The sequence below is a fragment of the Phocoena sinus genome, chromosome 10 (genome assembly GCF_008692025.1).
Source record: "Phocoena sinus isolate mPhoSin1 chromosome 10, mPhoSin1.pri, whole genome shotgun sequence".
Lineage (NCBI taxonomy): Eukaryota > Metazoa > Chordata > Mammalia > Artiodactyla > Phocoenidae > Phocoena > Phocoena sinus.
In genome coordinates, this window is record NC_045772.1 from 16,394,558 (window position 1) to 16,408,079 (window position 13,522).

Sequence of the window (13,522 nt, forward strand, 5' to 3'; positions counted from 1 at the left end):
CATTTAGCTAATCTAGGGCTGCAACCAGGGCCTTGACCCTGACTCCAGCTGCTTCTTGCTGGAGGACTGGGGGATGGGATCTCAGAGCCAGGCCTGGCCCCGTGGACAGTTCTCTCGCCCAGCTGCCCACCAGCCCTACCAGCAACAGTGAGGCTATCGCCTCGTTCATCCATTGTTTCCCAAGCTGGCTCCCAGTTAGTTCAGTAGGAGTACTGCAGTGGCCAAATCGCCCTGCAAAACTCAGAGTTAAAGAAACCAGGTTCTCCAAGGGGTGATCAAGTATTAGCATTTTCCAAATATTTTACCTATGTTTTACCATGGAACCCTTCTTTTCCTCCAGAATGTCTTGTGGGACTAGTGTTCCATGAAACACGCATTGGGAACTGTTCCCCAGCGCCCCCTCCGAATGCAGTCAGCAAAGAGGCAAGAGTGAACAGAGGGGAGATCATTCAGAAGGGGGCGGCCGGGGACGTGAGACAGGTGGACAGGATCAGGCTCTATTTTAGAGGTAGGACCAGAAGGACTTACTGATGGAGGCTGTTTAGTAAAACATTTGACATATTGAACTGTGTCGAACTGAATTGTGTTTATATCTCCTTGATACCAAGTTAGCCGGTTGGAAAGGGATACATCTGGTCACTGAAACAGTCCTTTCGTCTGCGTGCAGCCAGCGACCCACACCTTCTGATGGTCACTGAAGGGGCCAGTGGCTTTGACCTCCTTCAAGGATGCATCGGACTCTTCGGGGGCGTGAGGCTCCTTGTTTATTTCCCTGTCGAAGTACTTTCCCTCTTCCTCCTCCGCCCTGACCCCACTGGTTTTTAAAATTAGAAAACCCACTGCCCTCTCCAGGGCCTGTCACTCTATCATTTTTAGAGGCTGAGCCATGCATCTTGAGGCAGCTTTTCCAGTTTCCAAAGTTTATTGTTAATGAAAAGCGTACAACAGGCTGAAATCCCTGGCAAGAGTCAAAGCTGCAGGGCACACCGAGGCCAGCAGATGCGGGAGCAGCCAATTTTGTTTTTGTTTTCGTTTTCGTTTTCTTTGCGGTATGCGGGCCTCTCACTGTCGTGGCCTCTCCCGTTGCGGAGCACAGGCTCCGGACGCGCAGGCTCAGTGGCCATGGCTCACGGGCCTTGCCGCTCCGCGGCATGTGGGATCTTCCCGGACCAGGGCACAAACCCGTGTCCCCTGCGTCGGCAGGCGGACTCTCAACCACTGCGCCACCATGGAAGCCCCTCCCTTCGTTTTATCAGAGAGGTTTGGCTTGACTTGAAGGAGCCAAAAAGGAACTGGAGGAGCCTGAGCTTCTAGCAGCCAGTGACAAGGTATGGGAGGACAGGGGACCCAGGCTGAGAGCACATTCCAGTTCATCGAATGTGTCTGGCTCAGTGCTAGGCCCTGGGGTCCCATAGTAGTGATACCAACAATAATAACTAACATTATTGAGTGTATGCCATAAGTACAGGCCTCGTTGTAAGCATTTCACATACCTGATACCAATAAACCCTCCCAACAATTCTAGGAAGTACTTACTGATATTATTCACATTTTACCATTGACTAAAGTGTGAGGCACAGAGAGGGTACGCAATTCCCCCAGAGTCACACAGCAAGTAAGAGGGAGGTCTAGGAATCTACTTAGGAGTGTCTGATTCCAAAACTACAGTTTTTACCTCTCCAAGTCCAGGCTCACAGTCCCGGCTGAGGAAATAAATATGTAAATCAGCAAATATATCCACACAGTTCTAAAGTGCTGTGTTGCAAGTATCCATTATGAGAGGTAGCAGGGAGGCAACATGGGCATCAGATTTGAGTTCATCCTTGACTGATGAGTTGGAGTGTCCCTGGCAGGTAAGACAGGTGGGAGTAAAGGCAGAGGGCAGAGCATGGAGGTGGGAAACAGCAGTGTGTTTGTGTGTGATTGGGAGAAACAGTGAACAGTCTGGCATCAGTGGGCATAGGGGGCCTGACAGGCAGTGGAAGAAGCCGGTGAGATGGAGGGAGGTAGGCAAGGGTCCTTCAGGGAAGGAGGGTCTTGGGTACCCTACCAACATTTTTATACCACATCCCTTGGAAGGTTGGATTTCAACGCAATTATTATTTTGTCTTTGCTCAAAGGACGTCTTATGTGAAAGCCCCAACTATAAAGCAGATAGCAGTGGAGTGGCTTTGGCTGAGGTGGAGCTGAGGACCTAGAGCCTGTCCTTCATGATCTCCCCTGACCTACCCCCATGGGCATCTGCCTGGAACTCCTAGGTCTCAGTCGAGCAGAGTTTGAGCATTACTGCTAGAGAATATCAGGTTTGGGGAGAGAGAAGCATTTAGTGCCATGTAGTTATTTAGTATAATGGTCCAGAATGCATTTGTGAAGTTTTGAATTCTCTCATTTAATAAATATTAATTGAGCCCCTTTGCCAAAAGGCGTTGAGTGCTGGGGATACATCAGAGAAAGGAATAAACCAACCCTTGTTTAGATTCTAGTGAGGTAGACAGAATAAATGCACAGACTAGATATGTAACAGGGCTAAATGGGGTCCATAGGACATGTAGGACCTGGTGGCCACATTTGGAACTTCGGGTTTTATTTTGAGTGAGATGGAAAGTCTGGAAGGTTTTGAGCAAAGAGAGGACAAGTTTCGCCACCCGTTTTGGGGTCTGGGTAGCTGGTCCATACCAAATGGTTAATAAATGGTAGTCGTGTTTGTTGTTCCCCATCCACAGGGAGGCAGTTCTGGTGGGAGGCTCTTGTGGGAAATGAACCTGATAAAGGGAGTAGTGGGGTCCTCAGAAGAGAGAGGCACATTCCCCGTGATATTACAGACGCAAGTCCAGTAACAGCAGCGATGATGTCATTGCCCACCTGGCTGGGAAACTTGCCCATCTCCTCGTGACGCTGTGGACTGATTTGTTTGTCCAGCGACATCTCTGTTGTCCCCTCTCGCACGGTCTGTAGTTATTAGTGAGCTTGTCAGTTAAACAGGGTGTTTGTGTATCGCCGTTCCTCCCGCAGTGTTCGAGAACAAAGATAAGATTGTGATCATCATGGAGTACGCCAGCAAAGGGGAGCTGTATGACTACATCAGCGAGCGGCGGCGCCTTAGCGAGAGGGAGACCAGACACTTCTTCCGGCAGATCGTCTCCGCCGTGCACCATTGTCACAAGGTACGGCCGGCCCTACCACAGCTTTGCTCACAGATGGTCTTCATGGCACCACGTGATTCTGTTCATATTATGAAGGTGACATCTGTTCATAGTGGTATGTATGGAGAATTCATAAACCAGAAAGAAGAAGATCACCGTCCCCCAGAATCCAGGGATAACCCACGATTGACATTTTTGTTTGTTGTTTTCCAATCTTATTCCCCCTGCTCCTCACATTTATTTTTCATTCAAATTTTTAATTTTGAATCATTTTAGATTTACAGCAGAGTTTCCGAGAAAGTACGGAGAGTTCCCATGCACCTCTCACTCAGTTTACCCTAATGCTAACCTCTTACAGGACTGTAGGACACTTGCTAAAATGGAGACACCCACATTCATTTATTGCTATTAACAAAACTCCAGATTTTACTTGGATTTCGCCAGTTTTACACCAGTGACCTTTCTCCCTTCCAGGATGCAATCCATATGCAATCAATGTGGTACACATTGCATGTAGTTTTACATTTCTGTCTTGCTTTTTCACTTAGGATTTTAATCTAAACATTTTCCTATGTTACTAAAAAGTCTCTGGAATGATTGTGATTGTTGGACACTTAGGCTGGTTCTAATTTCTGGTTATTAGAAATAGCGATTGACGTCTTTATACATTAACCTTTTTTCTCTCATTTGAATAATTTACTTAAGAGAAATTCCAGAAGTGCAATTAGCGGGCCATAGGTTCTGAACCTTTCTATGCCCTGGTTTCTTTTCCTTGCATAGGTTATATCCACAGAGGTTATATACACACATGTACAATTTTGTTGCAACACAACTAATGGGATGTGCTCTTAATCCAGCCAGTTTAGCTACCCTTGGTCTCTGGAGAAGGGAATGAAGTACACAGATAGTTCCAAGCCATACTTCAACCAATTATTATTTGTCATTTTAGTCCTGATTTCCATCCCATTCATACTTTGCACACCTGGAACAGTCCTTCACTTTGAGGACAGTAATGACTTGAATCCAACATGCCATCCAAAATAGAGTCAGCTTCTTCATTTGAATGATTGCAGCACGGGGCCTTCTGGTTTGTCAAATACCCTGGTTAACTGAGAACGACTCTGGAATGATCATCTTCTAATTACTTACAATCTAAAACCCTTAACCCATGTGGACATTATTTAACTTCTCTCTGCTGACTCAAAAGGCACTGATGATTCAGATCGCACAGTGTTTTGTATTTTATCATCAGGCGTCATCCTAAAGCACCACAGATCCTGTTTTCATTATTCGAAGTGTGTGAAACTTGGCTTTTGTATGAATGGGGCTTTAGTATGCTCATTCCATCTTCTGAAAACTGGGAATGCAACAGTGTAAACCAAACTACTCCCAATATTTAAAATTAAACAAAATCAGCTACCTTGCATTCCGTATCTTTCCTCCAGGAGCCCTGGTTTGTGCATTTCTGAATCCCTGAAGGTTTGGGTTAGAAAGAGTGGTAGAAATACATGTTTTCACCTCTCCAGTCTCAGTGTCTTTAGATACTGGGAACTGTCAAATAGAAAGGAAAATAAGCAATGAAGTGCTAGCTGTGAACGTGCAGATTCTGAACTAAAGAAATCCTGAATGAAAGACAAAGAATTCCTAGCCAGTTGGTTTTCTTGAAAGGGCAGCTTCACTTGCCAAGGTCCTTTATGCTGAATGATGTTAAAAACGTCCTCCCAGCCCCAATAGCTGGTTCTTTCAGTTCCTCTTCCCCTGCTCACCCATCCCCTTAGAAGATCACTGGGTTTTGAAAAGAACTGAGCAGGACAGTCGTTACTGCTGTATAGACCAACAGCCTGCTGGTTAAGGGCTTCTCTTCACCATTCAGCTGTCTGCCTGTTTGTCACTGGGCTCCTCTGCCAGCTTTGCCAGCATTTGCTTGAATGGAAAGGTCCCACCGTATGGCGGCAGCTTGCTTTGGTCTCAGTGGCCTCTCCCACCTTCACCCTTCACTCCACACTGAGTCTTGCCCAGCAGAGAGGAACCTTGCCTCCCAGCTGCTTAGGAAATAACCCTTGGGAATGCTTCTGTTATCCTCAGGACAGATCTGCATGGTTTCCTGGGTCAGAACAGATTGAGCCAGGCACTGGGGAGACAGGTAGACAGACAAGACAAGCAAGGTCTGTGAGCCCCACATTCTGAGTCCCCAGCAGAGAAATCTGCTGCTTCCCTGGGAATCTGCATCACAGACAGACAATGTTTGCCACTGCCTGGGACTATATGGCTTTCACACAGTGGAATTACATTCCGACAAAGAATCCCCCCCGCTGTTTTACAGGCTCTGGGGGAGAGTGGATTCCTGTCATTTTTCCCTTAACCACACAGCAAGTGACTAATGCTCTCCTGTCGCTGGTGCTGTGCTGGTCGCTGGCAGGGAGCTTCATGACAGTGAGAGAGGCCCTGAAGGATGGGGGTGAAGACCACCGGCGCTGATGCATTTCTTTAATCTGTCAAAGATTTCCCTTTGCTCACTCTCCTCCTTCCTCCCCCTCTCCCACTTTCTCTCTCATCCCAACTGCTCCCATTCAATTCCCTGCCTGTCTTCTCATTTCAGAATGGTGTGGTCCACCGGGACTTGAAGCTGGAAAATATACTGCTCGATGACAACTGTAATATTAAGGTAAAGCTCTTGCCTCATTGATTGATATGCCAGACCTGGGGATTACAGCTGGTTGAAGGCTTACACTCTGCTCCAAGCTGCAGCCTACGAATAAGGCGGCCACTTCCTTCCCGGCAGGCGGGTGGGGAGAATCACTGTGTTTGAGCCCTCAGTTCAGTTCCAGTGGTTGAATTCACTCAACAAGCATTTATCGATCTCCCAACCACATGCCAGACATTGTCCTAAAAGTTGACTAGAATACAGTCCCTGTCCTCGGGAAGCTCATAGTCTGTAATTAGCACCATCAAAATACTTACAACGATAACCTAGTGCGTTTGTGTTTCATAGCATCTTTGCCCGATATCGCTTAAATTCAATCTTGACAGCAATCATGAGATAGATACAGTTATTTACATCATTTCACAGATAGGGAAACTGAGGCACAGAGACGTTAAGTAACTTTCCTGAGATAGCACAGTGGTAGGTAGTGGAGTTGGGGTTTGAACCACTGTCTCTCTGACCCACTGAGCCCAAGTTTGAACCATTCTGCTGGAATTTGCCCGCAGGCCTGCAATTTATTACCTGTCCCTGCCACTTCTCTGTCACTTCCGCCCCTTGTCTCCTCACCCCCCACCCCAGCCATGGAACTGGGAAGCCGACTGAAATGGTGGCGGTGGTGGCTTTTGGGAAAGAACATGCCAGCAAGTGATGGGGTTGACTCTCACGGGGAGTATTAATGCGGGCTGCTGACGGAGCTAGAGAAAGCCCTCCTGGCCGACAGGGTTCAAGTGTCCCCTGCAGAGCACTCCGAATGGCCTTTTGATCATGGCTGCAAAGTAAGCAAATACGGTTTCAAAATAAACTGGAGCTTGCCGCATGGGTTTCATTATGAAATGGCCTTAGTACTCCCAGCACCAGGGGTCCCTCTCATTGGCCGCCGGTGACGTTAGTGCCTCATCCCTGGTCCCTGGACCAAGCATGGGAGTGACCTTGCATCATCCCCTTTTTTTGTTATTGTTGCTTTCCGTTGAGGGAGTGCATCACAGGGAGGCTGTTTCCTTGCTGGGACGGTTGCAGTTGCTTTGGTGTTTGCATTCTGGTTGCAGATCATGGTGGCAACCATTAGTCACCATCGTCCTTTGAGAGGCCCCTGGAAGCCACATCCGGGTGACCTCTTGTTTTTTGTGAGTGGTTGACCGTGATCACATATTTCTCCGTAGCCCACAGAATAAGGAGGAAACAGTCGGTCAAATTAGTCTTTCTAGGAACAGGAAGTGAAATCTCAGGGTCTCTCCGTTTCTGGCAAAGTGGTTGGATTATTCCAGAAGGAGCAGTGGCTGCAGAGTTAGAAAATTCCATCCTGTGTGGTTTACTAGCTGTTTGACATCGGGAGAGCCACTTAAAACCCTGTTTCCTCAGCCATAAAATGGGGAGAGGGTAATGCCCACGGGCTTGTTTTGAGGACTGAACAAGATGCTCTGCCTTTGGCTTTGTCTAAGCACAGTGCAGTGAGTCAAGGTTAAGAGCAGTGGCTTTGGAGTTGCGTGGCCTGGGTTTGAAGTGCAACCCTGCCCCTTACTAACGGCAGTGTTTTAGGTTAATTATTCACACATCTAAGCCTCAGTTTCCACATCTGTCTAGTAAGGATGCCAGCCCTGGACAGTCAGTGACAAACGTGAGGATTTTAGACAATATGTGGTCAAAGCACTTAGCACTTACCTATTAATATCCAAGGCCCCAGCTGACAAGGCTGGCCATTGGGGAGGGCATTGAACAGGAAGTGAGCTCTCTGAAGGTGCTGGGGCGCGGTGGTCAGGCCACGGCTAGAGAATTGGGTTCTGGTCTGAGGGGCACATTCTAAGGGTTTGTATCATCCACCCTGGTAACTTTCTCTGCAGAGTCTTCCTGCCACCTGCCCCTGAACTCTCAAAACGAAATGTGGTCTTTACAAGGCCTGGAATGTGAGCCTCTCGCTTGGGGATCGGGTTCTGTGGTACAGCTTGACCTCATGGTCCCATGATGTAGTCCCAGAAGTGATAAGGCACATAGCTTCCTACGGAGTCATAGAATTCCCCGATGGAAGAGAAGAATGGTCACCATTCTGAAAGCAATTGTGCGGGGAACAATGGGCAGGAGCCTGGGAGAACGGCTCATTTGCATAAAGCAAAAGGGCCATGATGGGGGTCTCCCAGCTCCCAGGACCAAGTCCTTCATCCCAGGGTCCCTAACCATTAGGTAGGGAAATAACAGATACATAGAACATTATAAAAAGTAAGGTTTGGGTCCTTTTTCCTTAGGATTCTGAATCCTTAAGAATGTCTACTCCTGGCGTTTACCAAGGTAAAACACACACACACACACACACACACGCACACACACACACACACACACACACAAACCTCCCCTTTCTCTTACGCTGTTACTTCCTTCTGCTTGTTCAAGGAATCCTTCGAGGATCTGAGAATCCTAGAGCTTGAAAGAACCTTGAGGGTCATTTTCCAACCCCTTGTTTTAATGATTATGGCCCAGAAAGTCTAAGTGATGTGCCTGCCCAAGGTTGTACACAATGAATCAGTATGTCATTGTGTCTTTGTTTCCTTGGAATGCGGCACAATGCTTGTCACACGCCGTAAGTCGGTACTCTAAGCTATTCGACTCTGGAGTGAAGGGGTGACAGCCAGGATTAGAACTCACATGTTTGACTTCCAGGCAGATTCTCTTTATATCGTCTCACACCCACTTCCAAGGTTTTTGAAAATGTGTTTCAGCTGCTGTTGATCTGTCTTCCGGCTGCATATGCTCAGCTCTTCCTGACTCAGCATTTTGCCGGAAACATATTTAGAAAGGGCACTCGTAGCAAAGGCAGGCAGACACATGGCCACAAGCTGGCCTCCATGCTCGAGAGAGTCCATGTCGTCGGTGTCTGCACCGGGGGACCACTGACCCTGAAGGCCTGTTACCAGCCAGCAGAGTATGAGCAGTGAGGTGCTTCTCAAAATGTGGGTCCATGTTGCGTATCTCGAGGGTGGAGGGCTTTTGCCCAGAAGGCCTATAAAAATGCTACTGGTCGAAACTTGTCGCTGCAGTTTTGGTGTGAGCCATGGCTCTTGTTCCTCTCCCCTTCCCTGCCTGATGTTGATTTGCAAAGAGCGCATCTGGCACTGGGAATTATTTTTCTGGCCACTGCGCGAGGGTGTGGCTTCTAAAAATATTCACACAGTCGGTCGGCAGAAAGAATGAGAGCAATGTGCTTCTTTGGGTTGCATTCCGTACTTTGCGGAGAAGCATGTCTACTAAAATAGACACCCAGCACAGCATTAATTTGCAATTAATAAAAATGGGCCAGATTCACATCCCACTCTCTGGGAGAATGGAATGCTGACAATTCCCATAGACAGCTCCTGTAAAAGTGCCTGACAATGAGAAGAGGGCCAGGCACCAGGGTCAGCAGACCTCCACAAAGAGGGCTGGGAATCTGGTGAGCTCCCAGGGCTCAGAGTAGAGGGACATAGGGGAAATGGCCCGTTGCCCCTGATGACAATGGAAATGCCTGCTGCTGTGGATAAGAAGAGCAGCTTTGAATGGCCAGGGCTAAGTCAAGATGGAAACCCCGAGGCTTAACAAGACCAAGAAGGGCAGCTCAGGGTACGGGCCTCTGGGCTTTGAGTATATGAATGCGAGGATGCTGCATTCATGCATTAATGAATCCATTCGTTTGTTCATTTGTCCACTTATGTGTATGTGCGTGTATACATACATATCCATGAACGCCTGCATTCACTCTTCCATTCCTGCACTTATCCATTCAGCAAACTGAATACCTCCCGTGAGCACTATTTATTTGACCACAAATATTTACTAAATTCCTACGGTATACCTGGCATGGTGCTGGATGTTGGGAATTTAATAGTGAACCAGATGGCCAGGTAGGTCCTTGTCTTCTTGGAGCTCAGAATCTAGCTGTTGTTAAACCAGCAGTAATAATGAGCCATGAGAAGGATACAGAGGTGAATGAGGAAGGTAAGGTACCTGTCCTAATGGACTTAGAATTCCAGTTGGGGACACAAGCAATAAACAAATACGTAGTATAATTCTCTGGAGGTGATGAAAATCCATGCGGGATGAGTATGGGGAATGACAGGTGTTATTTGAGCTATAGGGGGCGGGGGGTGGGGGGCAGTCAGAGAAGCTCCCTTGCCTAGGACACAACTCCTCAAATCCACTAGACTTTTTGGCCTTTGCACACACAGTTGCCTCTGCCTGGAATGCTCTTCCTACTGCTCTTTTCCTACCCCTCCTTAGAGTTTCAGCTTGAAGGCCTCTTCTTCCAGGAAGCCTTCCCGGATCCTCATCTCTTAGGCCCAGGTGACTCTGCTGTGTGCCTCATAGTCCCTTTGTAATCTGTCGTGGAAGTACTGAGGAGGAAGTGGTGGGTCTGAACTGTGGGCAGATCAGAAAGCTTTTGCCGAGGCAGTGGCAATTGAACTGGGTTTTGAAGGATGGCTAGGAGTTTGATAGAAAGGGATGTGATGATGGGCTTCCAAGGGGAAGGAGCAGCAAGCACAGGAGCAGCGCAGGGCATGGAGGCTAGACAAGGAAAGTAACCTTTTTGGAGCCCCTGCTAGAAGCCAGAACCCTGGGGCAGACCTTCCACACGCCTTATTTCATTTGGTTCTCAGAATGTCTCCACTGGGGTGGGTCTGATTGCCCCCATTTTACAGATGAGGAAGCTCCTGCAGCTAATAAGCAATGGGGTTGGCTTACAAACCTAAGGTTATTTGACTCCAAAGACCGGGCACCTGATATATTCTCTACTACACCCACCCAGATTTGCCCTGAATCCAACAGAGCATCCTCACACTCACAAGGGGAGGCCACTTTTTTCATCCTTGCTTCAGCTGGCCTTACCTTATATATAGGCAGCCTGCAGACAGCTGTCCCTGGGGGAGACTCTCCAAGTGTTGATGGTGGCCATGGCCAGGTTGCCTGAGTCACTGTGGCCAGAGTAGCCATGCGGGGCTGCCAGGGTCGAATGAGCTGGGTGGTTGCGTGTTCGCATCCCCCGAGAGGCTGCTTCTTGGAGGTACCTCAGTGAAGAGCTTCCCCAGATGGCTTGGGATCCGTTATTTCCCATCTCTCTCGAGAGGAGGGGTAACCTTAGATCTGACGATGCAAGCTGACCCCACTCACTTTTGCTCACCATTTCACTCCGTACCTTCACTTCCTGACAACCCTAGTGAGGCTGTCACGGAAAAGCCACAGCAATGAACTCCAGGGCCCGACAGAGCTATGGAGTGTGTCTTTCTGGAGAGGGACACAGAAAGCCCGTCTCCTCCTCAGCCACCCGAGAACAAGAAATCCTCTTTATGTGGAGCTTTACAGCCAGTGCAGCCCTTCACCCACATCTCAGGCCAGCCGCTTTCCTGCCCTGGGCCTCAGCTTCCTCATCTGCAAAATGGAGATAACAGTGGAACCCTGCTCATTGGGTTGGTGTGAGGATTTAATATACGTAGCGCTCACAGAACAACGACTGGCATGTAGCAGTGCTGCTGTTATTATTATTATCTCATTTAATCTGATTTTGCTTTTCACAACACCGTGTGGTCGAGGCTATTGCAATTCCCTTTTCCAACAAAGGAAACTGAGACTCAGGTGAAAGTAGTGATCGCTTAACATTGACCGAAGGCCTACTATGTTTAAGGCGTGGGTTAAGGCACTTTCTATCTATCAATTCATTTGATGTCGTATCTGCCCTGTGAGGTAGGTTACATTATAATCATCACCCCCCCCCCGCCCCATTTTACATTTGAAGGAACACAGGTTCAGAGTGACTGATGTGCAACGAACCCCCTGGGGACCGTGTGACAATGCAGATGCTGACTCAGTAGGTCTGGGGTGGGGCTCCCAGCTGGTGCTTATGCTGCTGGTCCAGCTGGTAGAAGGCGAGGCCAGGATTTGAACTCGAACCCAGCATCCCTTACTTCTCCTGTTGTGCGGTGCAGCCTCTCATGCTGGACATGCTCATTTCGGAAATGAATGATAGTCATTTCTCTTGGGTCTTTGGTGGGCACTGGCTCTGAGCAAACAATTGTTAAGTAGACCAAACCACCATCATTATCCTAACGACTGTCGTTTATAGAGTCAGCCAGTACCAGGACTCTTCCAGGGGCTTTACGTGCATGTCTTCAATCCTCAGAACAGCTTTAGAGGTGGGTTCGATTATTATTCCCATTTTGCCGATGAGGAAATTGGTGGCAGTTCCCACCCATGATCTAGCAGTGCCAAGTCCAGGGTTAGCCCCAGGTGCTTCTGGCTCCACAACCTCTGATCTGTGCAGTGCACTTCCTGTCAGACACTGCAAATGACTGTCAGACCGTTGCTTTTATTATCATCCACATCAGCGTCCTTTCCCAGTGGTTAGTCATCAGCAAGCTGATCCTTCCTTTTTCACTGGGTGAGCTCGCAGGGATTATGCACAGTGATCCGAGGTTAACCCCCTTTTAAAAAAATGGTGGTAAAATATATGTAACGTAAAGCTTACCATTTTTAGGTTTTCGGTCCAGTGGCATTAAGTACATTCACGTTGCTGTGCAACCATCACCACCATGGATCTGCAGAACTTTTGCATCTTCCCAACCAGACACTCTGTGCCCATTCACCACTAACTCCCCGTTCCCCCCTCCCCCAGCCCCTGGCAACCGCCCTTCTACCTTCTGTCTTGATGAGCTTGACTCCACTAAGTACCTCACATAAGTGGAATTCTGTAATATTTATCGGTTTGTGTCTGGTTTGTTTCACTTAGCATAATGTCTTCGAAGTTCATCCATGTTGTAGTGAGGTTAATTCTTTTGAAATGTGAATAATCACTTCCCACTCTGTATAACTCTGATTTTCATCCAGCAGGGCACACCTGTAGAAAGGTTTGAAAACAACAAAAACTCTAGAAATTAAGGACATGAGTGTTGATATCCTTTTCAGAGTCCAGGCTGAACTGAATAGCCCAGTGTGAGGACAGAGGGTGGTTCTGAACGGGGCAGGGCAACAGCCCATCACCAGCAAAGTGGTTACCTTTCTCCAAAGGTTACCAGTGTGTCGGCAAAATACAACTTTGAAAGTAAAGCTGGATGCCTCGTTGGTAGAGTCACCCTCGATACACAACTGACGTTCTGTTACAGAGAATCGTACAGAACCCAATGTTCACGTAGCTGTTCTGTCTGTGACCTTCAGTGGAGCTTCTTAAGTCCTGTAACCTTCAGTTGCTTCACTTACAGAGCGAGGGGCAGGATTAGTTCACCACTTACGACTCTTCCAGATTGGAACCATTTCTGGGATTCCTTTTTGTTTTATTATGTTTAAAATCATTATTTCCCAAATGTCTTTTCTTTTGTTCTCTTCATGGATTTTGCCTTTTCCTAGTATCTTCTGTGCTATTTCACTTTAATACTTTTATTTAGTGCAATTCACTTAAGAAATCATGTGTATTTGAAGAAGAAACCTTACATAATTACGTCCAATGGAAAACCAGTATTGTTTTGAGTATCATAAAGCTACCCAGGTGGGTTTAAAGGTGGGACACGTATTTGAGCTCCAACTTTGTAAAATGCTTAAAATAGTAATTGGCACATACTTTACATCATTTAATTTTCACTATGACACCGTGGGGCTGGATACTATTCCTACCTCCATTTTACAGATGGGAAATTGAGGCTTTGAGACATTTTATACAGTGGCCATT

General features: G+C 47.6%; 1 protein-coding gene across 2 annotated transcripts in view; it reads left to right on the forward strand.

Moving 5' to 3' along the window:
• NUAK1 (NUAK family kinase 1) overlaps positions 1-13,522 on the forward strand; it is a 69,933-nt gene that overhangs the window by 43,462 nt on the left and 12,949 nt on the right. For both annotated transcript variants that reach the window (XM_032645583.1, XM_032645584.1), the window contains exons 3-4: positions 3,013-3,164; positions 5,743-5,808. In XM_032645583.1, coding sequence (XP_032501474.1) covers positions 3,013-3,164; positions 5,743-5,808 — 218 coding nt within the window. The remainder of the gene's footprint in view (positions 1-3,012; positions 3,165-5,742; positions 5,809-13,522) is intronic.